General features: G+C 37.9%; 1 protein-coding gene across 3 annotated transcripts in view; it reads left to right on the plus strand.

The window, feature by feature from the left end:
• The window catches only part of vps13b (vacuolar protein sorting 13 homolog B), a 399448-nt gene that overhangs the window by 333689 nt on the left and 38333 nt on the right, over nt 1–27426 (plus strand). For all 3 annotated transcript variants that reach the window (XM_028469709.1, XM_028469708.1, XM_028469710.1), the window contains exons 47-50: nt 19524–19679; nt 22254–22520; nt 25237–25320; nt 25646–25821. In XM_028469709.1, the coding sequence (XP_028325510.1) occupies nt 19524–19679; nt 22254–22520; nt 25237–25320; nt 25646–25821 (683 nt within the window). The remainder of the gene's footprint in view (nt 1–19523; nt 19680–22253; nt 22521–25236; nt 25321–25645; nt 25822–27426) is intronic.

The following is a 27426-nucleotide window of genomic DNA, read 5'->3' on the forward strand; positions in this document are numbered from 1 at the left end:
GGGGACAAATGTAGGGACTTTATCTTGTGTTATTGGAAAGTTTTCAGGTGTTTTAGAGGCTCTATCATGAATGTATGCATCACTCTGTAGTTACTGCCCATCACTCCACATCCAAATTGTAAAATTAATTGTGTCTGTTCTCTTCTCCTTGGATAAGATTCTCTTTGGTTTACACACAATGTAGTGTGTCTGTTCTTATTCTCCCTCTGAAACCAGTACGTGGGGCAGACCCAGCGCAGTCAGGGAGATCCACGAGGACGCAAAGCAGTCCTTTCCTCCCAAATATGTTTGGGACTTCATTCTGTTGCTTCTCCGCCTCGGTCTGCCTTTTTCTGCTTGCTTTGCCGCAATTTCTTTGACTTCTGCTAGAATGTCTGCCTTTGCTCTTTTACTATCAATGATACATGAATGCGCTTGACTTCAGTTGAGCAGTCAATAGTAACGGCCAAAACAGCTCATGAAGCACACGCGCTTGTAGAAAGATCTCTGATTGGCTGAAATCCAGCATCACGCTCCTGCATTTATAAAGCTCATTTACAGGATAAGGAGAAGAGATTCCCTGTCAACACAGAACTTTGGATTACAATATGCTCAAAGATGATTATGGATTTTTGACCAAATGATGCCAAAAAAAAACTTACATACTGCAGCTTTAAGGAAAGGCAAGTATGTATTTGTATAGCACATTTCATACACAAGGCAACTCAATGTGCTTTACAGGATCAAAAAGTGCAATAGAAAACATTCAACAGCTTAAAATCAATAAGAACATTAAAATTGGAGCCAAATTTTTTTTTTAAATCCTCAGGAAAAACATTTTAAATCATCAACAAACTCATTACATCAACAACATGACCAAAAATCTCCCTCTCAACTATACGCAGTAGAGAAAAAAAGTGCCTTTAACTTTGATTTAAAAATGTTCACATTATGCTGACTTCAGCTGTGCTGGCAGTTTGTTCCACTTCTTTGCAGCATAACAACTAAACAGAGCATCACCATGTTTACTGTGAGCTCTGGGCTCCACTATATGAGAGACCTGCTGGGTTCATACCTCACTAACATCTCACTGATGTATTCTGGACCAAACCCATTCACACATTTATAATCCAGGCATGCTGTGACTCATCTGCTCTTGATACAAATAAATAGATTTAGGCTGTTATTTGGTAATTGTCTCCCCTTGAACATTTCAGTTGCTTGTTCTTCTTTTAAATACCAGAAGATTATTTGCAGCACTGTGGGTTTGAGATCATAACCACGGATCACCCTATGTTCTTCATCCCTGTCAGCTCTTTGGATTCCATCTGTGTTGCAACACTCCCTTCGTCTATTTTGCCCCTTTTTAACATTCACCATCAGCCCATTTTCAGGTGTTGTGCATTGGGTTTCTCCAAAGCACAACATGACTCTAACTGAGTCATGGATCAATTGAGTAAATTGTTCCTTGTTACCACCAAACGATGTCACTTCTGCTCTTTACGAACAGTTTGGTTTGGCAGCTCTTGGAGCTGCTTAGAGCGCCTCACTGCTCTGGTATGATGTACCTGCCCCAGCTGACCTTTCCCCAAGGAAGTCACAAATACAAAGCAGAACTCCTAATTTATTTGGTGAACTGATCAGCAATTGTTTCTCCATTGAACTCCTGTGAGAAGCAGTGGATATGAGATCATCTTGTAAATTGGTAAAGAAAGTGAATGTATTTTAGGGGAAATAAAATAATTCCTAATTATTATTATAGGGGATACAGAGCAAGCTTTTCCTATTACTGTTCTGGTTTTCCAGGGGAAACTAATGCTTTGTTAAAAAGAATTTAATTTCTTTAGATGATTTATTCTTGGTAGAAACATCTATGAAAAAAGCTGCCTTAAAATTTATTAAATTAAACATATAAATATTTAAAGATTCCCAATAACCTGTGTTTCCGTGTAACAGCTTAACAACATACTGTATATTTTCAATCTTGAGTCATCTACTCTGTGTCCACTTCCCATGATGTTGACATACTTTAGAATTTCTGTCACTTAGCTTAGAAGAACACTTGAGCTGTTATCACGGTGAAACTCAAAACCTCAGCTCACGTCACACATTCCCTCACTGTTTTACTGTTTCCTATCTTTCACCATCCCAGCCCCAGGTTTCTGTAAATTAAAACGTTTTAAATGGGTTGAATGAGGCGTCACATTTTTAGAATTTGAAGTTGAAAAGTGCTTGGAAGACAATCCAGTCTTATCATACCAAGACATGCAAAAACAAATTGTTACAAAAATTTTGTACTTCGTTCTGATATTTCAATTTCTCTTTGCTTTAACACCCTAAATTATCCTGATAATATAAACAGGGTTCCCACGGTCATAAAATCCCTGGAAAAGTTTTTCCAGTATTGAAAAGTCATGAAATATTTTACCTATTTTGGAAAAGTTTTGATAATATACAGCCTTTATTTTAATGTTAAAAATAACATTAAGCAAGTCCATAACCCTGACACCTTGTGTTGTACATTGCTTTGGATAAAAGTGACTGCTATTTGAAATTGTAATCTTATACCTAAACACGGTAGTTAGTTGTTGTTTGATGTTACATTCAATAGCTGAGGCTTCGTTATTTAAAAAAACATTATTATTGTGCCTTTGTACGATGTTATATGATAGATAAGTGATGGATAACTTGCATTCCCTGTGCCACATTGTTGTTACTAAAAATTAGGGCTGGGCAAAAAATCGATTTAATTGTAGATAAAAACATTATTTGTTTTGCAAATTTGAGTTTAACAGAAAAAAAAAAATATATATATATATATATATTTTATTTTATTTTAATTTTTACATTTTTTTTCCTACCACAGTTTTTTCGGACTTCTTCGCGTTCCGTCCTTGTGGGTTACTATATGTGAGCCAGCCCCCTCTTTGTATACATTTGTTTACCCTTTAAGTAGGTAGTAATATGTGTGCCACAGGCATGTTTAATGTTTATTTGCACTATGCTGAGATGCTAAAGAAGAGTTTATTATTTTTTAATTGTAATGTTATATGTTATAAAATATCTGATTTCTTAGTCAGAAAATTTTATCTACTGTGAAGTTACTGTTGCACTTTTGCTTAAACGTGGGTTAAAGCTTGAAATAGTTGAATGACAGAGCCTCATTTACTTATTATTTTGGGATTGTTCTCTGGCGTGTTCATTTTTGCGCTCTAATGGTCTTGAATAGATCTCAGCGGTTCAGAACTAAGCCATAGAAATTTGGTAAAATATTTTTTAAAAAGTTCTGAATAAGTTTTAAAAAATCATTGTGAAAAAAGTGTGGGAACCCTGTTTAAATGCTATAGATTTGTAAATACAGAAACTGATCAACATATGTTTTTGGGTCGATCGTCAGATCAATCTATCACGTATGTATAACTACAGTCACTGCTTGACACAAACAGACTCACCATCCCCACCCTGGCTTTTTTCAGGGCTCAGAGATGTGGTGAGGTGTGGATAGTTGAAATATCTGGCTGCACACTACAGGATGCATTGTGACTGATAGAAATCTTTGTGGTTAGTGTGGTCAGGAAAGTCAGGGGTGTAAAAAGCCCACTGGGTTTAGGATAGACTTTTAAAATGCCTCCATATAACATTTGCAACTTGAATAAATGTATTGTTACAGCAGTGGCAGTATTCTGCCTTTGAATTCCTCCTGTGAGCCACTAAATGTGTGTCATTGCATGTGACGGCTCATACATAGTGTGTGAATATCTTTTTCTTTTTTGTTGTTGGTGTTCGTGTTTCTAGTCCCCAGGAGATAGCAGCCCAGAACTATTAGTTTGTGGTTTCATCGGCTGTGTTGTTGGAAGCAGTCATGACAGGGTGGTATTTGTGTACTTGTGTGTGTGTGTGGGTGTGTGCACGTGTTTGTGTATTTCTCTGACATAGCATGTGTGTTCTACAGCTCCCTTATCACAGGCTTACACACCACTAGGCAGGATTTAATGTTTGCAGCACTCAATAATTGTATTTGATTGTGTGAATCTGGTATAAATCTTTGTCAAATAAAATGTTGCATTTCTCAGTCTTGATCTGTTGTTTAAGAAACACTGCCCTCAAGTGAAGTGGTTTAGTCATGCTGTTTGACATAATTGTGGCTTAAACTGCTGTCAGTTATGCTTTCCCACAGGGAGTCCAGTCAAGTTATGTGAAAGAGAAGCCAATGAATAGGGCTGTTCTTCATTCCCATCCCTGAAGAAAACAAATGCTCCTTGTTTATCCAGAGAGCAGGGTTTGATGTGCCACTTGTGGAGGCTTTATCCTAATTCATAAAAAAGGATTTGAATACAGAATAAGATTAACTACTGGCTTCCTGAAATAAGGCTGTAGAGTTAGATGGATTTTTGACAACTAATGAAAAAAAGTGAGTCTTTAAATGACAAAAATGGTAAACTATACAGTTGATCATGCTGCTCTGTTGTTTTAGACTGAATCTTGGCCCAGTTGTAGTTTTCTAATTCAGATGGCTTCCTCAGTTAGTTTGGTTGATCTACAACTGTTGAGGATGGATCTTTTTCTTAAACAGTTTAAGCGATGACAAGTGCTTTCCAATACAATCACTTACCTTTGTTTTTTAAATCAGAAAGCAAAAAGTCTGACATGAGGTCTGTGAACCCCATTTTGAGTTTGGACTCAAAACTTTCTAACAGCACAAGAGAAAAAGCCCAAAAACATTGATATTGAGAAATCGGCCAGCTCTCTCTCTAGAGAAATGAAACATTTTCTCCACACAATGCTGTTTGGGAACTATTTAGATTTGAGATAAAGAACATTGCTCTGAAAGATATCTCAATCTTAATGTTTATTTTGAGCTGAAAAGGCAAATAATATGTCTCAGCTTCCTTTGCCGTCCGTAACTCTAGAACTTGTGACAGGAATCCTAGGAGGAACAATTTTCATCTTTCTGCAGCCAGTCATCAATTATTGCGTGTCATGACGTAGGGCTAATAAATGTTAGCCATGGCCAAGGTTTGCTTGAAAGCTTTTGAGTAAAAAGATTCCACCTTTGCCACTGATTTTATCCTCATTCCTTTATTTGTTATCACTCATTATTAAATGTTGTCTATTTTTTATTAATATACTTTTCGAAAATCTTTGTGTAATAACAAGGTGCATGTATAAAGTAAATGTGTAGGTTTGTATTGTACGATAAATGAACAATCCTTTTGTCTTTTCTTCATTGGAATTAAAAAAGGTTTAAAGCTGGAGGAACAGAATGGTGACATGTAATTTACACGTTTGCCTCATAGTTTTAAGGTGGGGTTTTTTATCAGGTTTTTTTTTTTTTTTTTTACTTCAGCAGCAGCTTTTGTGCTTTGGCTAATATCTATGATGCTTTTTTATCTGATGGTATTTAAAGTTGCTTAACCACATACATAACTCACATTTTAATAATACACCTGTATGTCATCCAAAAGTTGTTTTATAAATTCTCTGACAAGGATTTACTCACAAATCCTTTTTTTTTTAACTTTATTCTTAAAGTTATTTCTTGTTTTTTTGCCAGACAAGACAGGGATTTGTTTGATGTAATTATTGCCCTGCTTTGTTTATCGTGTTCACCGCGAAATGCTGTCATTCAGATTTCGACCGTAATCGGGTGTTTTCGTGGAAGCCACAATATCATCATCCACGACTGTTTTGTAAACACCGCTCAATCTATTGATGAGAAGAACGTTTGGATGATATCCAGGTACAGTTTAAAGATGTGATTCATGTTGTTAAGCAACTTTAAGTAATGGAAAGCAAGAACAGTTGTTTAGTCTTTGGATTGGTGGATAGTTGTTGTTTTCTTTCCATTACAACACAGACCAAATTATAATTTGCCACAGATTTAGCCCTCACATGATGTAACTTTCTTTTTGTAGCCAGTTATCAAAAGTTTGTTTTTGTCATTCCAAAGGCTAATACCATCTACCAAAACTGTTTAGCTTTTTGGGTTTTTTTAGGTTTATATAAGGTGGTTCTCAAATGTCTACACAAAATAAAAAACCTCACTTCTTCAGAGGTACAGCAATCATTCAAATTGTCAGCCTCCAAATAAATAGAGGAAATGAATGACGTTATTGCTTTTGCGTACCATGTAAGTCTAAACCAGAGCCCAAAAAAGGAGGTTTGGGTAAAGGGTTTGTGAGTGTTGTGTTGCCACTGGTACTCCCCAGAGTTCAGCACCATGGACAGCACCCAGTCACTATTCGGCCACTCCCAGGGGAGCAAGCACGAGGTTGTGTTGTAAAAGTGATCGAAAGCATTAAGTGTAAGATACAAAAGAATATAGGAAATTGAATAGTCACTAACTTTAAAAAAAATTCAAGTCAGAGACCCAGAGGAGTAAATGCCTAATGGTTTCTGTCTCTGCTTTTCTGTTTAAAAAATAAAAGCCTTCTAAATATCTAAACTCTTGTTTTTACTGTGGTTTCATTCCAGTGCACTAAAGTGCTATCCTGTATTGTGGACTGCATCGTTAAACTTGCAAAAATGGAAAGTGGTTTCACTTTAAACTTGCTGACAGTCACTAGATCGGATGCAGATGATCTAGATGCACTCTAGCTGTGGTTAATGTCAGACTGAGGTCACTGCCTGCATTTTGTTTTGTTTTTGTATTTTGCTTTATTTGTCTTATGTGCAGTGTGCTTTCCTTTGATGTGTGCAAAAACAGTTTTTGTGTTGTAAAAAACGAAGCGTAGAGTACCTTCTGTCCGTTCACACCATCAGGCCCACAGACCCACGACAGATGTAAATGCTAACTTAATTTATATAATGCTTTATTTTCCATCAACGTAGTTCTAAAGCAATTTACAATATCATTCATTCACACTCACATTCATACACCAATGGGAAAGAGCTGCCATCTATTTGGGGTTCAGTGTCTTGCTTCAGGGCACTTCATCACACAGACATGTATAGCCTTCAGCTCTCAAACTTCTCGATCAGAAGTTGGTCCTTATACACCCCAAGCCATGGTCGCCCCGGATGTGCAGAACAACAAAGGCACATCAGAGAAGCTTTTACAATTTAAAGCAGGGATGAGTAGAAAGACTTGAGGAACAACATACTCAATGTTTATGTTGCTGGAGTCTGAGAGAAACTTAGAGGTATTAAGTAACATCACATTCCGGTGTACTTAAAACACCATGTGTGTCAACTAATAAAACAACCTATTTTCAGAATCAGAAAAACTTTAATAATCTCCATAGGTCAATTAGAAAGGCAAAGAGCGGCATATAAAGAAAAAAATTGAGGAAATATAATAATCATAGAAATGAAAACAGGGCTGTGTTACTGTAGTTATCACATATTCACACACACTACAGACAGTGCTTGAGGTCAGCTCTTCTATAAGGTGACTGACCTCCTGTTGTTTTGTCTGTCCAGGTGCATCACTGCACCTATAAATTGGTGGATGAACCACAGTGATGAGTCAGCTGTCGGTTATGTTCTCGTTGCAAACAAACTGCTACAGGTGTCTAATGGAAGCAAGACCACCTCTTCTCTGCGATCTCGGACCACGTGTTTCATATAGCTACAGAGATTGATTGCTGTGTTCACATATATTCAAACCAATTGATCTTTGGAGAAAACGCTTTCCGTGTCGGAAAAAAAAGACAGGTGTGAAAACGCAAACAAAGTCTAGAACGAATCAAACAGGCAAATTCTAGAACGATGGTTTCTGGAGTGCTTCCAATCAAAGCCTAGAGAGCTTCAGCACTAGGGGGTCTGTTTCCCGTCTGGACTAAAGTGCTTTTTTGCACGCCTCCAGTTACGCACTTCTCTCCTGATCGTATTCTCTGGTCCAGGCTCGTAAAGGAGACCAAAAAGCGCATAGTCTGTGAATGAAGGCGGGCTGAAGGAAAGGAGGCGGCGATAAAGCACCTTTTTAATTTGAAACGCCTTTGTTGATAAACAATGTAACAGGTTGATTTGATCAGATTGTTGCAGTGTGACTGAGGATCGGCCACATTCTTCTTTCCTAGTCACAGTTAAAATCTCTCCTTTTTTCCCCTCATATTAACAACAGATTAACGTTTGTGTGGAAAGTCTGATTTTATTCTTCCATTCCTGCATTCATAAATGATCAGTGCATCAGTCAACATCTCTTTTCGTTATGGTACCTGCTCTAAAGCGTGACTGAGTGTGATGCGCTGCTGGAGATATGAGGAAATAATCCCGCAGAGCGTCCTGCTTTAATCCAGAGGACAGAGGTGTTTGCAGTGAAACAGAACCAGTGGCTTCCTGCATAATATGCAGTTTTAAATATAAATTGTATAATGGCTTATGGTGCTGATGTGAGCCGAACTAAAGATGAGCCTCATTTAAATATGTGTTAGATCAGTTTCTGGTATCCATCCTCTCATGCACATTTAGTTGATCAAACTATGGCTTTACATTGGACATAGTATGAAAATAGTTTCACATCACTGACTGTGACCAACGTGAACGGAAGTCTGCGTCTGTCAGAGTTTAAATTAATTGCGGAGCAGCAGTTGAGGCGCAAATAGGTGATCACAGCTGCAGCTTCACGACACACGAGTCCGAGTGGCTTCAAATGTAAGTCCATATTTCTAGTGCAATATAACATTTCATCTTATCGGGGCGCTGCACTTATTCCAGGTTTGAAAGCGCGTAAGAGGATAATAACGAAAGCAGACTGGATAATACGAAGACTGGAGATTTGAATGGGAACGCCCACATTTCAGGGCCGCTCCACCCACAGTGCATAACTGGGATGAAGGCGAGCAGTGACTGACTTAAGTACAGGGGGAGAATAGCGTTCAGCCAAAAACAGCGCCACTGCGCAGCTTTTTGGACTTGCGCGCATGGGAGAATAGAGCCCTAGGTGTGGACTTAAAACGGGAAGTTTTGGAGATGATGTAGAGCATACGGCATTGTGGGTGGGCAACATTACTGGCTACGGTGTGAAACAGCATTAAAACCACCAAAAGCATGGCAGCTTTTTGCTGCTCCATTGTTGAATGTTGTGAAAGAACAAACTGAGAAGGTGGAATTCTTCTTCAGGTTTGTGTTTGTCTGCCCAGAGCAGTCTCTAATTTAGTAACGGCACACCCAGTCCACCAGCTCATTCGTCTCCATCGGAGGCTGTTTGGAGCAGATCAAAAAGTGTGCTCTGAACTGAGAAAAACCAGTCCAAATCAAGGTGATAAAATGATCAGCTGTTCTCCGCCCATTCGGCCCGAGTCCTGGTCTATACCATTATGTTTGCCAACGTGAAGCATTTGAGTGTTTTTTATTTAAAGCTAACTTTGTTGATTTTCTATGATAGTGGATTTGGATTGTGGCGGCCATGACTCAGTGGTAGGGTGGGTCGTCAAATTAGCAAACCAGTGATTCAAATCCCACTCTGTTCTATTATTATTGCTGTATCCTTGGGCAAGGCTCTTTACCCATGTTGCCTCATATGAATGAGTATGGATTGTGCATGAATGTTGGTGGTGGTCAGAAGGGCCATATGCACGAATTGGCAGCCATTCTTTTATCAGTATGTCCCAAGGCAGCTGTGGCTACACTGTAGTTTACCACCACATGTATGACTGGTGTGAATGAATAATGGATTCTGTAACACTTTTTAGTCTCCTTGAAAAAAGCGCTGTATAATTCCTAGCTATTGTTATTATTGTTGTTGTTATTATTACTATGGTTTCCATGAGAAAACTGTTATATATTTGTTATGGAAATTAATTCAAATTGAGCCTTAAACGGCTTTTCTTTGGTTAGACTTGCCGATGCATGACCGTTCAGTGTTTCTCTGACTATTCCTTCTAAAGTTCATGACAAGTGTCTGGTTTTGATAAGAATAGACTCAGACAAGGTTTTTGTCTTTCTATGAGTTTTGGACCACTGACTCATTCATCTTCTCCCGCTGTGTGGTTTTACAAAGCCCTCTCCTCTCAGACTGAGTGTCTCAGCTGACTTTGTTGGTGCAAGCACTTGCCATGTCTGCATCCTTTAGAACCACTGAGACCCTGGATGTCTAAGATGCCCTCAGTACTAACCAGAGAGAAAACTGTGTCACATGGCTTCAAAGTCAAGCGTAAGCCAACCAATGTCTCCTCTGTCAACCACAGACCCAAACAATGCTTCCTCTCAGTACTTTCTTCCAGCTTCCAAACCGCTTGTTAGACTTGCAAATCTGAGCTTTGCCATTGCGCTGCTTTGCTTCTTTTTTTTTTAATACAAAAGTGCTAAGGAGGAGACCAACATAGTAGACATCCGTTTAAGATTCCTCACTCCCTCATGTCTCATTTTATCACGCTTCACTGTTCTCACATGTTTGCTATTGTCTCTTTCTTCCTTTTACTATTGATACAAATGATTTTCTCAAAGACAAAGTGAGCCATATCCTTTTGTTGTCTGGGTGCAACCTGTTTCTCATTTATTAGGTTGCTAGCGAGTTCTCTGCCCTCACTTTGGTTTCACCAAACAAGACCGTCCTTTGTTCCACTACACCTGTAAAATATTAAAAGTGTCGGGCAGAAAAAAGAGCCTTTTAATCTATTTTTAAACTTTTAGTACTCTTCATATGGTTTTTTTTAATACCATGATAGATTTGTTACTGTTTAGTTTTTTTCTTTCTGTAAAGCTACTGGTGTAGTTTCCATATCTGCTCTGGGAGGATCTGTGGGCCCTTAAGAAAACAAATATCTCCACAGTGGATATCTACCACACTATAGCTGTGTTGAGTGCACCCCAGGACATTCCTGTTTGGGGAAACAGTAATGTCAGTAATGTCTCATTCAGCCATTAAAAATGAATGTGCTCGAAGCTATTTTGGTTGAGTTGAAAGTATAATTAGATGTTACTACTATGGCAGTCTACTGAAATATTTAGAGTGATTAGAGAAGGTGAGACATCGCACTGCTTAGGAATAATGAGGATGATTTTGATGGAGGGAAAGGGTGGGTGTTTAAAGTTATTATAGAATGGTTAGTTGGGAATATCGTTAAGCCCCAATCCAATCCAACTTTATTTATACAGCACTTTAAAAACCCAGGAAGAGGGAGACAAAGTGCTGTAGAAAGTGACAACAGATATATAGAAATCCACTATATACACTTTGAGACAAACCATATAAACAAACAAAATATAAAATAACAGTGTATATAAAATCAATGCAAATGTGTATCCGCCACTGTTGTGAAACATGGAGCCGTCCCGAACCAGCAAGAACAGCCAGGCAGTACCTAATGGGAACATGTGCTGCCTGCCTGCCAATGGGGGCGAGTGCCCCCCATAGGGCCGAGTCATGGAATTTGATGTATATTGTTTAAAGGTTTGGAAAATTATTTTAATTGAAAAACATTTGCACCTTATGGACTACTGTTTTTTTTTTTTTTTCTTCTTCTTCTTTTTAATAAAAATGCTTAATTAAAAAAGACCATTTAAGCAGCACATTTTCACATGTTTTTTAGAATATACTGTAGGTGAAAGCTGAAGCTGCTACTACTGGATGGGTGGCAACATGAAGGAGAAAAAGAAATATCAATTGAACTAGTTCTTTAAAAAAAAGATGTAACTGAACTTTGACCCAGTTAATACAGAAAGTAAACGTTCCCAACACTGCTGATTTCTGAAGAAGTGATTCATCTCATATAGAAATCAACAGCTCATCAATTATGCCTCAATACATCAACCCATTGAGCTTCCATCTTCCAACAAACTTGTCTAAGTTTTCAACTGGAATGAACACTGGAATTTGCTATCAAAACAAAAGCCCTAGCAGTTAAATCCACTTGTTTTCTTTGTTTAAGGCTTTGAAAATGATAAGTTCTCATGTGAGTGCAGCACCGCTATTATCATTCACTACATTTGGTTAAGTAAAAAGTTCAAATTTTGGGTGGCAACACACTTTTATTGTAATATAAGTTTGCTGTCCAATTTGTTAGTAGAAGATAGAACCATGACCTGATTGCTCCTCACCATGACTAAAGCCTTCCATCAGGCTTAACCAATGGCCGGTATTTGAGTGGTGATACTTTCATACTTAATAGTTTGATGGATTGTTATCTTGTTTTAAGGCCAGTGGCACAATCTTTTTCTTCTTTCCTTCCAGCTGTTCTGCCACAGCGAATCCTGAAATCATTTAGTTTGGTTTTGGTTTTTACATTGGATGCCCCTCCTAACAGAAGCTCTGTAGCATCACTCAGTCAATGCAAATGGCTGCAGACGCTCATTAGAGCTGTGATTTACACACAGAGGTGCAGTTTTTACATGTTAGCGCCACCTACAAAGCACTTTTGTCCTCCTCTGGGGTAAATGAAAAGCAATCCCCACTTCTCATTTACAGCAGTTCTTCTTCAGTATTTCATCCATCCCGGTCTTGCGTTGTACATTTTTCATTAAGTTCTTGAAAAAGTGTAAAAATGTAGTTTTTAGCTAATGCATGCGGAAATATTTACACAAAAAGTAAACATGACAATAACACTGGCCTAAGAATGGGTATTTCCTTTATTTTAGAGCTACTGTGCTTTTTAAGTGTATTGTTTTTAGTGATGCTAAAGTTAATTGCAAGATGGTTTGAGGCAACTGTGAAGTAATTATTGTAATATGAATGAAGTAGTAAAAAACAGCACAACTTTAATTACAGAAATCTCCTCTCTAACATCCACTCACCGACTTCTGCAAACTGACCATGGCATAGAACAGCAGTACAGATGACAGGTGAAACAATGACATTGTTGCTCGCACTGAATCATTCAGATCACTCATTTTGTCATGATGCACACTGCCTCACCATAGCAACGACGCGGAGAAATGTCGTCAGAGAGAGACAGAGCGCCCACTGCAGCAACAGCGAGGATGAAGTAAAAGCCAGCCGGTTTGTAATAGAAGGATAAACAGTATGAAGTTGTTAAAGCGATCGCGTCTGTATTCTGACTCAGAGTCCGACTCGCTGTGATCACTCTGTTGTACTTCACGGTAAGAAGAGCGGACAAAGTGGTGTATCAGTTTGGTTCCAGTAAAAAGTGACCATAAAAATCTGTAAATGGACTGATATGTAGACGTGGGGCAGTGAAGAGGAGACTTCATGTAGTAAAGGAAACTTATCAGTTGAAACACGAACACTTCCGTGAAACCTAACTTGAGTACAGCAGCCCGCCTACCTACCTGTTCTGATTTTCTCATCAGCCAATAGAGTGCGGCCTATGTTAAGCTGTGGCATTTGTGTGGATTTTTCTTTGAAAATTGCTAAATTATTGGAATGCGGCCAATAATACAGTGTGCTTTATAGCCCGGAAATTACAATATACACATTCTTCTTACAATGTCATACATAACTCAAATTCATCTGACAGAAGTTAAATTAGGAACTGTGATGAAAATGTAATATCTTCACATTTCCTTCTCTGACTGTATTTTAAATTACATAGTTCACTTGATCAAAATCCAGTTTATAATGTTACCTTAAGTGCTTGTTGAGCGACATAGTGGTCAGTGCTTTCTTCAGAATAAAGTTCACTTTTAGTTTGTACCATAATCACATGGTTGACTGGACTTTCTCAGTGTCACAACACTTGGGTGTGTCACAAAGAAGCAAAACAGCTCCAAATGTTTCCTTCTTGTTGTTGAATGTGTCCAGCTCATGTGTGTCACTGCTATTTTTTTGTCTTGCTTGAGTCAGAACAGAGAAGAATGAAAACAAAAAGGGACATTTGGTGTTTGAAGTTTCAGTAGGGACGTGACTTCTCCCTCTGAGGTCAAGTTGAGCCACAGGCTTAATGAACATGAAGGAAAGAGGAGGGGGGTCGTTTAGGGAGAGGGGAGTGTTGAAATAACAAATCTATCCTCACAGATAGTGTAGTGACACTGCAGTGACCCTCTGTTGGTTTGGCCCCACAGTTTGTTCATAAAGATCGGTATTAACTAGAATATTTGCATTTCCTGAAGAAAATCCAAGTGAGGATGCAGGTGCTAGCGTGCGTCGCACTGCATTAGCTAACATTAGCATTAACTAACATTCGCATTAACTAACATTAGCTAACATTAGAAATTAGTCTAGCATTAGCAACAACATAGCATACGCCTAGCAATAGCATTAGCCTAGCATTAGCGTTCACCTATCAATAGCATTAGCCTAGCATTAACATTCCCCTAGCAATCGCATTAGCCTAGCATTAGCATTCAGCTATCAGTAGCATTAGCCTAGCATTAGTATTCAGCTATCAATAGCATTAGCTTAGCATTAGCACTCACCTATCAATAGCATTAGCCTAACATTAACATTCACCAAGCAATCGCATTAGCCTAGCATGAGCATTCAGCTATCAGTAGCATTTGCCTAGCATTAGCACTAGTCTAGCAATAGTATTAACCTAGCACTAGCTATGCATTAACCTAGCAATAGCTGAATATTAGCAATAATATAGTAGCTGAACAATAATAAAGGTTGAATGATCAAAAGAAGAATGGCTGGGGATAAAAGACTTAAAAGTTGAAAAAGCTGAAATTTTCAATAGAAATGAGTGAAAAAGAAAAACATGTATTAAGCCAAAAAGTATAAAAGTTACAAATTATAAAAATACAAGCATAAATCTTGAAAACCTTCTGAATTTTTTGATAGCTTATTTGTTAAAATCAGAAGAAAAAATGGATAACATCCTCACTAATAATAGAAAATCTATAAAGTCACAATCTAATGATGATACTAAGGACTGATGACTCATATGGAAGTTTAACGGACAAAACAGGATTTTAATCCTTTCTGCACAAAGTTACTGAGAGAGAACAACAGAGATCCAAATCAAAGTTCTCCTCAAACCGTCATGTTTCTAACTCAGCTCTATTATGATGTTAGTGCTGGTTCAGGGAATCCTCTCGTGGTTCCACACCCTCAGGCTTAGCATTAACCTCCGCTAGCCGCCTGTTTACACCACTCTGCCACTTTCTCTGAGTGTGAAGTCCAGTGAGCAGCAGATCAGAGAGGTTTTAAGTCATTCCCTCGTAGCCAGCAGGAAGGAGGGAGCATCTTGAAGAAAGGGAATTCAGGCTTTGATTAGGAATGTTGTTGTAAAGAAATCTGTCTTCAAACAGCAAAGAGAGACTGCAGTGCAGAGAAACACTGAGGGTCCTGACCAGGGCCCCCCTGCTCTTTGACCTCAGGAGTAATTTGTTTTTCTTTTAACACATTGACTAAATGTTCTGCACATTGAGGCAACGACCCAAAGTGTAAATGTTCCAAAATGTTTATCCGCATTTCGCTCTGGTCACTGCTCCTCTAGGGAATGATTGAACTTGTCCCTCCCCCGATGTCTTTCTCCCCCTGTCTCTCGGGTCTCGTCAGACCTCCATGTTTCTCTCATTCTCTCCTCCCCTTTCTGGTGCTTTGAGTTTGACAATATGTTGGCAGCTCAGCTAACAGAAAGTTCAGAGAGGTGGAAGGTCACCCACTTCGCCTGAGGAGGGGAGACTGCTTTATGAGTCTCCTCCTGTAATGTAGCCTTAATCTCATGACATCATTCACATTGTTTGACAAATGACTTTTCTTGGCATTTCTAATATGTTCATCATTAACAAATGTACCACTTCAAGACAGGACAAAACTGAATGCTTTACATTTTATTATATAGCCCACGTCAGGGGTTCTCAAACATTTTGGGCTCGAGTACCCCTTTTTTCTATTTCTGAATCCAGGTACCCCCTTTGCCCAACTACAACATTTTGCTTATTGAAAGCTATTTAAAACGAGTGATAACACATTTGAAAGAATCTCATTTTGTAAATAAGTGGAAATAAACATTATTTAGTGCAGTGGATCCCAACCTTTTTTGGACCGTGACCCCATTTTGATATCAAGAATCTCTGGTGACCCCAAAGACATTTTTTCTAGAATTACTTTTTGATCATGTTGGAGCTCAGATAAATTTTTTTTAACTGCATTTTAGTTTAACTAGAATTATGTTTCACAAAGTGAAAGTATAGAAAAACAGTTGTTTAAGATTGTGTTGTTTTCATTTTAAAACAAAAAAAATAATAATTTAAAAATGTAAAAAAATCTTTTCATTTTTCAGAAATATCAGGCGACCCCACATAGGGCCCTGACCCCAAGGCTGCATAGCATTGATTTATAGTTTATAGTTTATAGTTATTATCATTTAGACTGACACTTTATTTGTAAATTTTCCACTTTCTCTCTCAAGTACCCCCTGTAGTGCCATTGCGTATCCCTAGGGGTACACGTACCCCCATTTGAGAAACACTTGCCTACATAATATCCACTGAGTGTTGCATCAGAGAGGTTCCAGAGTGTGCACCCCGAGGTGAGCGCATCAGCTCTACCAGCTCGTTCAATGGCTGTCACACTGTTGTCCAACTATTGTCATACTATGTACAGCATAAAGCTACAGTTTGATCACAATACAAGCATAAATAACAAACTGAAATACACGAGACTGATTAGAGGATAGATACCCGAACCGAGCCTGACGGGTTGGGCCAGGTTCAGCACGGGCTTGTTCACATCACTGCCGTAAGGTGTTGAACATTTTATATTTAACAGCTTGTTAAGTAGGAAGCCAATGGGATTGTTTCCCATGTTCTTGGTGATGAAGCAGAGAACCGTTCCAGAGACCTGTCAAAGTCCACCTTGTATCGACAACGTGCAGATTTTTGAGTTCACACAGCAGTGATGTCAGATGTCTGTTGCATATTCAGATGGATACATATTATAAACACAGATGAGACTGATGAGCTCATCTCTTGACATTTATGAATGCAGAAATATAGGACGTTTCTTGTTGCTAAATAAAAGAGGGCTTTCCACACAAAGAAATGGTAATGTATTGTATTAACTCCATTGTACATATCGTAACAATTCAACCTGTTATATTTTCCTTCAACGAATAAGGCCTTTTCAAAATAAAATTGTGAGGTGATGGTGAATTATAATCGGAGGGTAATTGGTTTGAATCCAACTTGGGCCATAGCTGTGGTATGTTGAGCAGGTCCTTTAACCCTAACTGCTTGTGTTGTACGTCACTTTGGATAAAAGCATGAATGAATCTGTTGCAATTGTATCTTTTTTTACGGATTTCAATGACATTTGTGTTGAAAAGTGTTGTGAAAACTCCATATTCCATGATTTTCAGACATCCGAAAAAAATGTTATCATGGTCGCCTTTATTCACAGCCTTATGCGCGCTTGGTCTATTCTATCCAGGAGTCTGGATGGTAGAAATGTGGGTAACTCCATGTCCGTGAAAAAAAACGCTTAAAGCAAATTCTGACATTTTCTTCGAAACACATTAAATAGGTCATAAATGTATTCCTTCAAAAATGTACAAAGCCATTCAACCATTTATAATGTAATTGCGGAGCAATGGCTTCAAAAACTGTGTTTAATGGGTGGGTCAGAAATCATAGCCGTGTTACGTCACGAAGCCCTCATTAGCATGAACCCGACCCTGCTGCTGAAGCAGGGTCGGGTTCATGGCCTCCAGCAGGCGCAATTCGGCCCGTAGCCAAAAACAAACCACATATTCGGACTCAGGGGAATAAAACGCGTCTGCTGGTGCCACATTTTCAATGAAATTAGCCCTTTTTTGCATTGCGATAGGGTGTTTTGCCTCTCGCGGGCGCAGTTCTAATTCTACCCAGGAGAGATGCACATATTCGGACTCGAGCTGTGCAGACCTTTACGCTGACACCTTGTTTGTCCCGATCTGAGCACTTTTGGAAGCACTATTGACGCTGGAGCCGCTTTCACACTGGTCTTTCCCATAGACACAGTACACGGAGGCGGCGCCCTGGTGTGGGCGTGGTTCCAGTGCCTTTAACTGACACGCCCCCAGCGTTTCAGAGCAGAGAGAAGTGCTTGTTTTTACATGATTTTAAAACCTAATTTTATATACTTTGCAATTTTTTTATCTTTCAAATTTGGCTCAGTGGTCAATGGCACGTTTCTGTGGTGTGACAAACTCAAAACACAAATTGATTTTTGCTCTACATGGACTTTAAGCACAAACGGTAGAATAGATCCCTCAATGAGCTCACTTAAGCACTGAACAAAGTCCTGTTTTTGTAACCCACTCTCACTCCAAAGCGTATAAAATACTACACTTGTATTATTGTAGTCCCTCCTTGCACCCACCTGTAAATATGTATATATCTATATTCTTGTAAGATACAAATATATATCTGTCTATATTCTTCATACTTTTTGTATTATTTTTCTGTATATATATATCTATTCCTATATAGCCTATATTGTCATATTTTATCTCCTTTATTGCACTTTTTTTGGGGTGTCTTTTAGGTATTCTGTATGTTGTCCTCTGTTGTTTTTTTTTTTTTTCACTTTATCTGAGCTGTCACAGTAAATTTCCCCACTGTGGCATCAATAAAGTTACTCTTTGCTACTCTACTTGTTACTATGAGAACGCCCTGGAAAGGACGCTGAAACACGGATTGTGTTTAGTATTAAACTATTGTTTATGTGATTTATTTATTCATTATTAGCATTTATGTTCATTTACATTTGAATATATTTCCACACCTCGAGCCTAAAGTATCGTTTGGAACCTTTACAATGTACAGTGAATACATTTTTCAGTCATTTTAAACCTGCCTTTAGTTTTTTAAGTAATAATTATTTTTAAAATGTAAGAAAAAGGTATTGGACAGGAACTGAACAATATTTTCTTCTTTTTTCCTCATATATTTGTATATATTCAAGTTTGCACATGTCCTCCTGCGTATATATATATATATATATATATATATATATATAGTTTTAGAACTCCCTAATTTTTTCAGTTATTTATTGCAATTCAAGTCGTGCAAGTCCAATGAGTAGCAGCTTGAAATGGTATAAAGGTAAGCACTGAACAGCCAGAGGTTAAAAAAATAGAGGTTTGGTTACCCAAAACTGGAAAATAATGTATATTTCAGAATTATACAAATAGGCCTTTTTCAGGGAACATGAAGTGGGTTAACAATCTAAAGCTGTTCTGCAGCAATGAAGGTTGAATCATGAGCATCAGGTGAACAGTATTGTTCATGGATTTCATGATTTCTTTTTCAACTCAAATTGCTTATTTGTTCTATGCTTTCATTTCAGAGTGCGATGACACAATAAACTGAATAATTTTCAGTAAAAAACTGGAAAAAGTGTTGTGTTCTAAAACTTTTGACCAGTAGTGTATACATGTTTGACTTTCTAGGAATAGATGGATATGAGACTGAAAATTGACCAAACATGGTCATTTTACTTACATGTTAAACATTTAACCGAACACACACACAAAAGCACATGATCTTTAACATCAGCCGTTACACAGTCTGATTATAGAGAGTGATGTCTACAGCAGCCAGTCTGTTCCACAACAATAAACAGCAACACTGTTTTTCTTCTCCCCTCTTACTCAACTCCTCCAAACAAAGGAACTTCTTGTTTACTTGCCTTTTGCTCGAGGTAAATTAAGGGCACGTAGAGCAGCCTCTGATGTCTGGTGTCTTCATGCTAATTTTGTATGTTTACCGTGCAGCTGCTGCACATCTGCATCGAGGGATGGGGGAACTGGCGCTGGTCAGAGGCCTTCAGCGTGGACAATGTCGGAACTCTGCTCAGAACCATTCAGTACAAAGGCCGCACAGCCTCACTCATCATCAAGATTGTGCAGCTCAACGGTGTTCAGAAACAGGTACTGGTACTGATGATTTACATACTGTAGTACATAATCTTTTTACAAAAAAACAAAACAACAAAAATTAATCGAAAGACTAATGTTTTATTTATTCTTACATTTTTATTTTACGTTTTGTTAATCACAGCTTTGTATAGAAATAATGTGTGAAGTCAGATGATCAAAAGCAGGGATTATATATTTAATGAAAATTACTTTAGGGCAGAACTCTCCATGTATTATAAGGTTTAGAGAGAAAGGCGAATGTTTGATGTTATAAAAGGCCAATATTAATATCCAAATCCTTTGGCTTTGAAAAAGCATGAAAATATGAAGCAGCTTGAGCAATGATTATCATCACAAAAAGACTCAGAATTTATTGCTCAACTGATGAAGCTTCTTGTTTGGTTTTTACAGTCACACATGTAGTAATATCCCTTTAAGATGCTTGGTTTAGACCATTAATAACTATTGAAGCTTTGTTTTCAAAATATGTTACATCAGAAAAGTCTAATTTATTGTAAGTTCGAGGCATATTATTCTTATTAAAGATGCACTTATTAGTTGACAGATTGGCCTTTATCCCAGGGCTTGTTTGTGGACAAGTGCCTTTGATCTCCTTTTCTACCCTGGCTCTATGAGTTACGAGTTAGTGCTATAAACTCATTTTAAATAGTTTGTTCTCTGGAAGCACAAACCTGTAAATTCTCTTAACCATTGCATTGTATGCTTGTAAAAGCCATCGTGAAAACAACGTACCTCATCAGTCCCCAAAAATGCATCACAAGACAGTGTAAAGCAGTCGCATCAAGAAAACAGATGAGTCATGCTTTAGTTTTCTCACACATGCTCGACAGAGAGGCTCTAAAAGCACTGACATGCCAGACAAGTGAAGTCAAGTCTCGACTTCACTGAATCCAGTAGGAATATCTGAATCTTATTCACATTAAACAATAAAGCACAAAATCTCTTCTAAGCAGGGTCGGCTTTAGGAACCCCCCCCCCCAAAAAAAATAAATAATTAAAAAGTCTATACACTGTGTTTACACATTATTATTTATTTTAAATATCAAGACAAAACAATGCAATTCTGCGACACAACAAACCATAATATAAAGTTCGAATAATACACTATAATACAATATAACGCCTACAAGTATAGTGCAAATGTCCTGAGGGAAGAACAATGGTGCAAAATCCAAAAGCAATGCAAAACAGTGCAATCAAAAGTTCAAATAAAATATAAAAGTTTTAGTGCAAGGACATTTCTACATTCCTGTCTGGTTTTAATAGTCAGTAACAAAAATTTTAAAACCAAAGAACACAATGTTCAAACAACACAATAGAAAGATAGAAAATACGTATGCAAAAAGTAAACGCAATGTTGCAGCTGCAAATATCTTCTCATTGCATCTATATAATTGTAAATGGTATACATTCATTTATTTGGATAATAGGTTACATTGCAGGTTTGATCCCTAATGTACTTTATGACCTCTCATCTGGAAGTTTGTTTGTTCATGTTTCGCATGCAATGGTTACATCCATATTTTTTTGGGTTTTCACCATTATTACGTGTCCTATGGGCCTTACACATGTTTGTCCAATGTGGCTCGGTCAGATTTCACTCAGACTTTACATTTTGTTGTTCATTACCATTTTTGAATCACTACGAAAAATAAGTTAATCTTGTCAATCCAGTTAATTTGAGGTAAAACCCAGGACATTTTAAGGCGTCATTATTTCTATACTTATGATATAGTTTGACATAAACTTGGTTGTATGTGATCCCTAGTCTGAGGCCCCTGATGTATGTTATATTGCTGTAACAAAAAATGCTTTATGTAGACATTCTGTCAATTTCCATAAACATCTGCTCTTTTGTAAACATAAGAAGCCTCTTGAGTTATCTATCAGCAAAACTACGACCAAGACCAAATCCATTTAATAGGTTTATCACATTCATTCATCCCACACTTTAGAGTTCCCTAAAACATTTGATCATTAGTAACTATGGCCAAAAACTTGTGTCACTGCATACTAACATAGCAGCCAAATATAGAAGAAAAAAATGTCTCTGACTGCAGCTATCTCTTATAGGGATGTCCCGATACAACTACGATATTGATATTGCAGCCTTGAGTATTGGCCGATACCAATATTGATCCGATACGACATCAGCACGAATCATACATTCTTTTATGACTTATTTTGTTGTGTGGAATGTCAGAAAAGGCTTGATCATGTGATGTTTCTCAAACAGAGAACAATAGTTAGCAACAGTAGGTATGAGAAAAACTGACCCATTTATTATTAACCATTTTTTTTACATACATTTTAACCTTCAGCATAATATCTACAGTATTCTACAATTGAATAAATATAATATAATATATATCGGTGATTTTAGATGCAGTCTGATAAAATCCGATTTTTGTTTTCTGGCTGATATTGGTCCGATATCAATATCAGATAATCTTTTATCCTCCGGTCATCTCTATTAATCCAGGTTATCTCTTTAAGAAGAAGAAGAAGTATCATTTTCAGAATGACCTGCATTCAATCAGAGTTCTATGTAACTTTCTTCTGCAGGTGATTGTCTGTGGACGACAGGTGATGTGCAGCTACCTGACTCAGGACATTGAGCTGCGAGTTGTGCAGCACTACGTGGGGCCTGATGAACAGACGGTGGTCCGGGAACACTGTGACTGCTTAGCAGCAGGAGCAAAACTGCCGTCCTATGTGCTGGAGGATGCTGAGATGACAGAGCTGTGTGTCAGAGCACTGGGGGACGAGGATTGGTCCCAGGATGTACAACTGGAAAGGAGGGACAAGGCCAGTAGCAGCTCTGTCGTACAGGTAAACAGTAACTTTGTGTGTTCTACTGTAGCAGACTAACAAAGACTTGCATACTTCACACATCACAACTTCAAGATGCTTCTCAATTCTCTCCTGCCGGCATGGACACACGTGCACACGCTCTAACCCAGACCACCAACGATGAGCGGATCCTCTTCTCCTGGGTGGCCATGATAGCGGAGCTTCCATGTAGCTACTCAATGTTAGAGGGCAGATTGAGATCTTTCAGATAAGCTTACAAAGTTCTCCTAGCCATAAGCTGACTGCGCGAAGAGGTAGAGAATACAGTTTATACTCTCTCAAAACAATACTAACTATAGACAGGAAACTGTGTCTGACACATTGGCACAGGGATATGCTTTGATGTCACTTTCACACAGCTGGATTGACACCAACTCCAACCCTGCTGTTGCTCTTTATTTTTCTTACTTGGTCTCTCATCTCTTTTCCCCTTGTTTGCAAACCTCTTGTTGTTAGCAACTAGCTATGATATAATACCATTTCTGCGTGTGGGTGACTGAAATTCTTCTCCCAGCACTGCTTTGTTTTCTTCCAAAAATCAACATTAGTCAGGAAGACAACCGTTACAGATGGAAATTAGACCTCAATGGGAGAGCAGCATCATCCAGTAACCAGGCCATTGCTTCTTCCTCTTCTTTGGCTTCCACACCAATAACTGTTTCTCATGTATCATGCATTTGTTAACTTGTCTTTTGTTGTTTCAACTCATCCACCTGCTAACACTTTAATGCACTTTCATTCATTTGTTGACCGTGATGTTTGGTCTGCCTGCTGATTCTCTGTATCATGATTTATCAAAACTACCTCATCTTAAAGCTGCCAGTAATAATCCCTATCACCGCTTTAACACAGATAAAGACAGTGTAGTTCTTATATGGCACGTTTTTACTGGGATGGCTCTACTCTGTATTTGCACATTTCCACTGGGAAAATGTGACGTAGGCACAAAGTAGACACTAATTGGTTCAGAGAATCATCACAGCGTAGAATCATCAACTCACTCACGCACAGAGAGGAAGCATTTGGCCACCGTTTCTTTTTGTTGGCAATCTTGTAAGGATGGAAAAACAGAATCGGGTCCCGCAAGCAAGGACTGCGGAGCCGTGTAGAGCCGATACCGCCAATGGATACGTGCTAATACATCAATAAATCGAAGATATTACCTTCATTTACTCACATAAAAATGAAAGGTTAAAATTGCCACTCACAAGATAGTTTTTTGACAAATGGTAACTTTTGAGAAGTTTTGAGATTTGCATTTTGGGAATGCCGTAGAATAATCCAAAGTTTCATAACAGATTAGGTAAAAATAGACTATATTTATATTTTTTTTATGGTTTTGCTACAACTTATGAAATGCCTAACAAGGTTGGACTTTGATGATGGAAGTTTCTGAAATTTACGAAGTGTTTTTACTTCATTCTTACAGTAATTTCTTGTGATTCGCTTGATGGCATTTTTGTTCTGGTTTGTTTATGGTGTTCCCTGTGATGTGACGTCTCTCCGCAAGACATTCCATTTCAGCTGTATTTCAGTGTTTCCATGAAAAGCCTCATTTCAACATATGTAATTGTTTTAGAACAGCTTTCAATCCTGGAAAACACTGGAAATGTGTTGGGAAGTCACCTTGTTAGTGTGTTTGAGGGCACACAGGCATCAGTAGTGGATGTGAACACCCTATGGAATAAATACAGGTAGTGTTTTAAAATTGCTAAGGGTTGTCGCCGGCAGCTTTAAATACTGTAGCTTATTTTGTTCATCTTTAAATGCATTCTCAGCCCCTCCTTTTTTGTCTTTCATTTGTCCAAATGATTCATGAGGTCAACATGACCTGACAATTCTTCTGGCCAGTATTTGTGTTTCTTTGTGAGTTTTTTATTCCAACCAGGCTGTTTTTAAATGCTTTTCACTCTCTGCCCTGCCAATAAACCATAGCCCCATGTTTGTCATAAAGTAAAGCCTTTTTAATGTTCCTTAAAGTCTAAGATATCTTTCATGCTAAACTCAATTACAGAGGATATAGTTAGTGGAATGGACTATTATTTAAATCTAACAGTTGGCTGGAACCTTAGCCATTGCATGCGGTTGTGGGACTTTGAGGTGAGGCAACATGTAGAACCTGGAAAGAGAGGGGAGACCCTGATCTTTGACAACAAACATATGACAGATCATGAAAAATGAATTCCAATTGTGTCAGTGGTAAGATACAGCATGGAAATGTAAGGCATTAGATACAGTTCAAAGGTATTTAACCACTAATAAATACGATTTGTGTCAATTGCAAATATTTTTTAGTATGAAGCATTATTATTAATATACATTAGTTGCAGGTCCTTAACAACAAACATTACTTGATTCTATTCATTCTACTTCTACTGCTTCTACTACAACCTACTACTAGTAGTAGTAGGTTGTAGTAGTAGTAGAAGTAGTCTACTACTAACTACTACTAATACAAGTAATAATGGTTTGGATTTATATCGCGGTTTTTTCATGGAGACTCAAAGCGCGTTATTATTATTCATTCACACCAGTCACTCACATCAGTCATACCGGTGGTGGTAAGCTACAATGTGGCCACAGTTGGCAGAAGCGTGGCTGCCATTTTGTGCCTATTGCCCCTCTGACCACCACCAACATAATGATAATAAATATGTTTAGACCTTTTTGTAACAACTATCTTGTCTCTCTTCAGGTTCCCTGTTCCGGTGGCTCTTTGTTTTATGTGTGGTGCTCCGTCATCACTATTGAAGCTGACTCTCTGATGCAACAAAGAGTGGTTAGTTCTCTGCACTGATTCCTTTTATATCAATGTTGAGGTCCCACGGAGTTGCAAAGTTTTTACATTGATACCTACCATCAGTAGTTCATCCTATATCTGCATGTGTTAATTTTGGTTGTAACCCTCTCTAGCTTTTGTTAAATGATGATACGTCATTTTCACCTATTAGATATATGAACAGCTTTTTAGACAGTTTGAATTTATTATTATATACAAATGCATTTTCCTGTACACAGTCTGCATTAACACACCCTACTGCCTTTGAAGGTTTGAATCTGTAATATCTCTTTAACTTTTCTTGTTTATACATTGTATTTCTTAGGTGGTTTTCAGTCCTCTCTTTATCATGAGAAGCTACTTGCCAGATCCACTCATTGTCCACATAGAGAAGAGGAGTCTAGGACAGAAAGAAAGCCAGTTGATCCGTGGAAAGGGTCACCAGGAGCCGCTGTTAAACACTGAAGCAGACCTCACCCACCACCTCACTTTCCAAGCCAGGTGAGAGATGACTTTATTAGGTAAAGCATTTATTAGGTAAAAACTGCTATTGACAATTTATTTTATTGCTTATTTTATTTTTTATATTACTTTAAATTACTTGTTGGTTTTACATCCTTTTCTCCCTAAGGCAAATATATTGATAATACTATTTTGGGTAAAATCATTGTCAGTGTGATTCTAGTCTTACAGTGATTTATCCATCATGCACTGAGGCTTATGCAAATGTAATGTACCCTTCTAATGTAGTGATATGTTGCTCACAAATAAATTTTTGGTGATTGGTGATCATTTGTTTTGTGTGGGGACATCTAAGTACCTGTAGATCCCATGTATTAAACTCAAATTTGGCCCTACATAGCATAACATAAACATGGATTATATATTAAAGTACAGTTCTGTTCCAGATGTTTGTGACTGAAAGTTTTCCAGATCCTCTGTTTACTGTAAGTCATAATCGTGTTCTAGAAATTATAAATTAGTACACAATATTTTTTATAAATTGACTTATGGGTGTCATAAAAATGCTTGAATTTGTAGGGTTTTGCCCTCTTGAAATGAAACTATTTGAAATTGGGGCCCCAAATCAGAAGGAGTTTGCCCTGCTCTAGGATAAGGGGAAAGTTTGAGTTTGTAGTAAATACATTCTGGAATCCCAAAAAACAACATCCCACCCACACAGGGCAGGGAGGCTCTGACAGACTCCACTGGTTACAGCATGGGCAAGAAACAAACACTGTTGTTAAGTTCCTTAGAGGGTTTTGTGTATCAATAAAACCCTCTAAGTCTACATCAAATCATTGCTTAGCTGTGTCTTTATAAATCACCGGTCATTCTCCTTCAGGTTTGGACATTTTTACTTTAATTCTTATCTAGATTTGTCTTGCATCAAATATATTATATATACATGACAGCATCGTTGTTATTCACAATGGCAATGACGTGAGACATACACTTGTCTGAACACACTTACACTTGGGTTTGTTCAAAAACTTGGAGGGGGGAGTTGTCTTTGGCTTGGACTCATCTGACTCCTCCCTGATGGCACTGCATGATAAAAAACACAAAAACAAAACATCTGCCTGCATCTCTCAGCATTGAGATCCACATTAGCTTGAAATTAATTTCATGAAAAACCATTACCAAACTGAAATAGATCCCAGCAGTTTGGGTTGCCTGCAAAAATGCTTTATTTTGCACTGCTTTCATTAGATGTTGTTCTGATGCATCTACAGTTACCCAAAGTGGAGCCAGTCCTTACCATTTTCTCTCACCTGTCCTAAACAGGCAGGCATTTTACTTTAACCCATTCCTTAAATTAATGTTTCATTAGGATCAGTCAAACCAATAATAAATAACTATTTAATCACAATTCAATAATAGATTTGTTTCACTCTTCCACTAGCGTCTTTTTATTTTCAGCTGAAACATTGGGTGAAATAAAATATTTTAGTAAGTTCTGTGTCATTTGCCACCCATATCATTCACATGTACAGTTACGTCCATATATACTGTATCTGGACATTGACACAAGTTTTATTTTGTTACCTGTATAATGAGACATATTCCAATTATAGTTCTATAATTGATATGGACATAAAGTGC

The sequence above is a fragment of the Gouania willdenowi genome, chromosome 16 (genome assembly GCF_900634775.1).
Source record: "Gouania willdenowi chromosome 16, fGouWil2.1, whole genome shotgun sequence".
NCBI classification, from domain to species: domain Eukaryota; kingdom Metazoa; phylum Chordata; class Actinopteri; order Blenniiformes; family Gobiesocidae; genus Gouania; species Gouania willdenowi.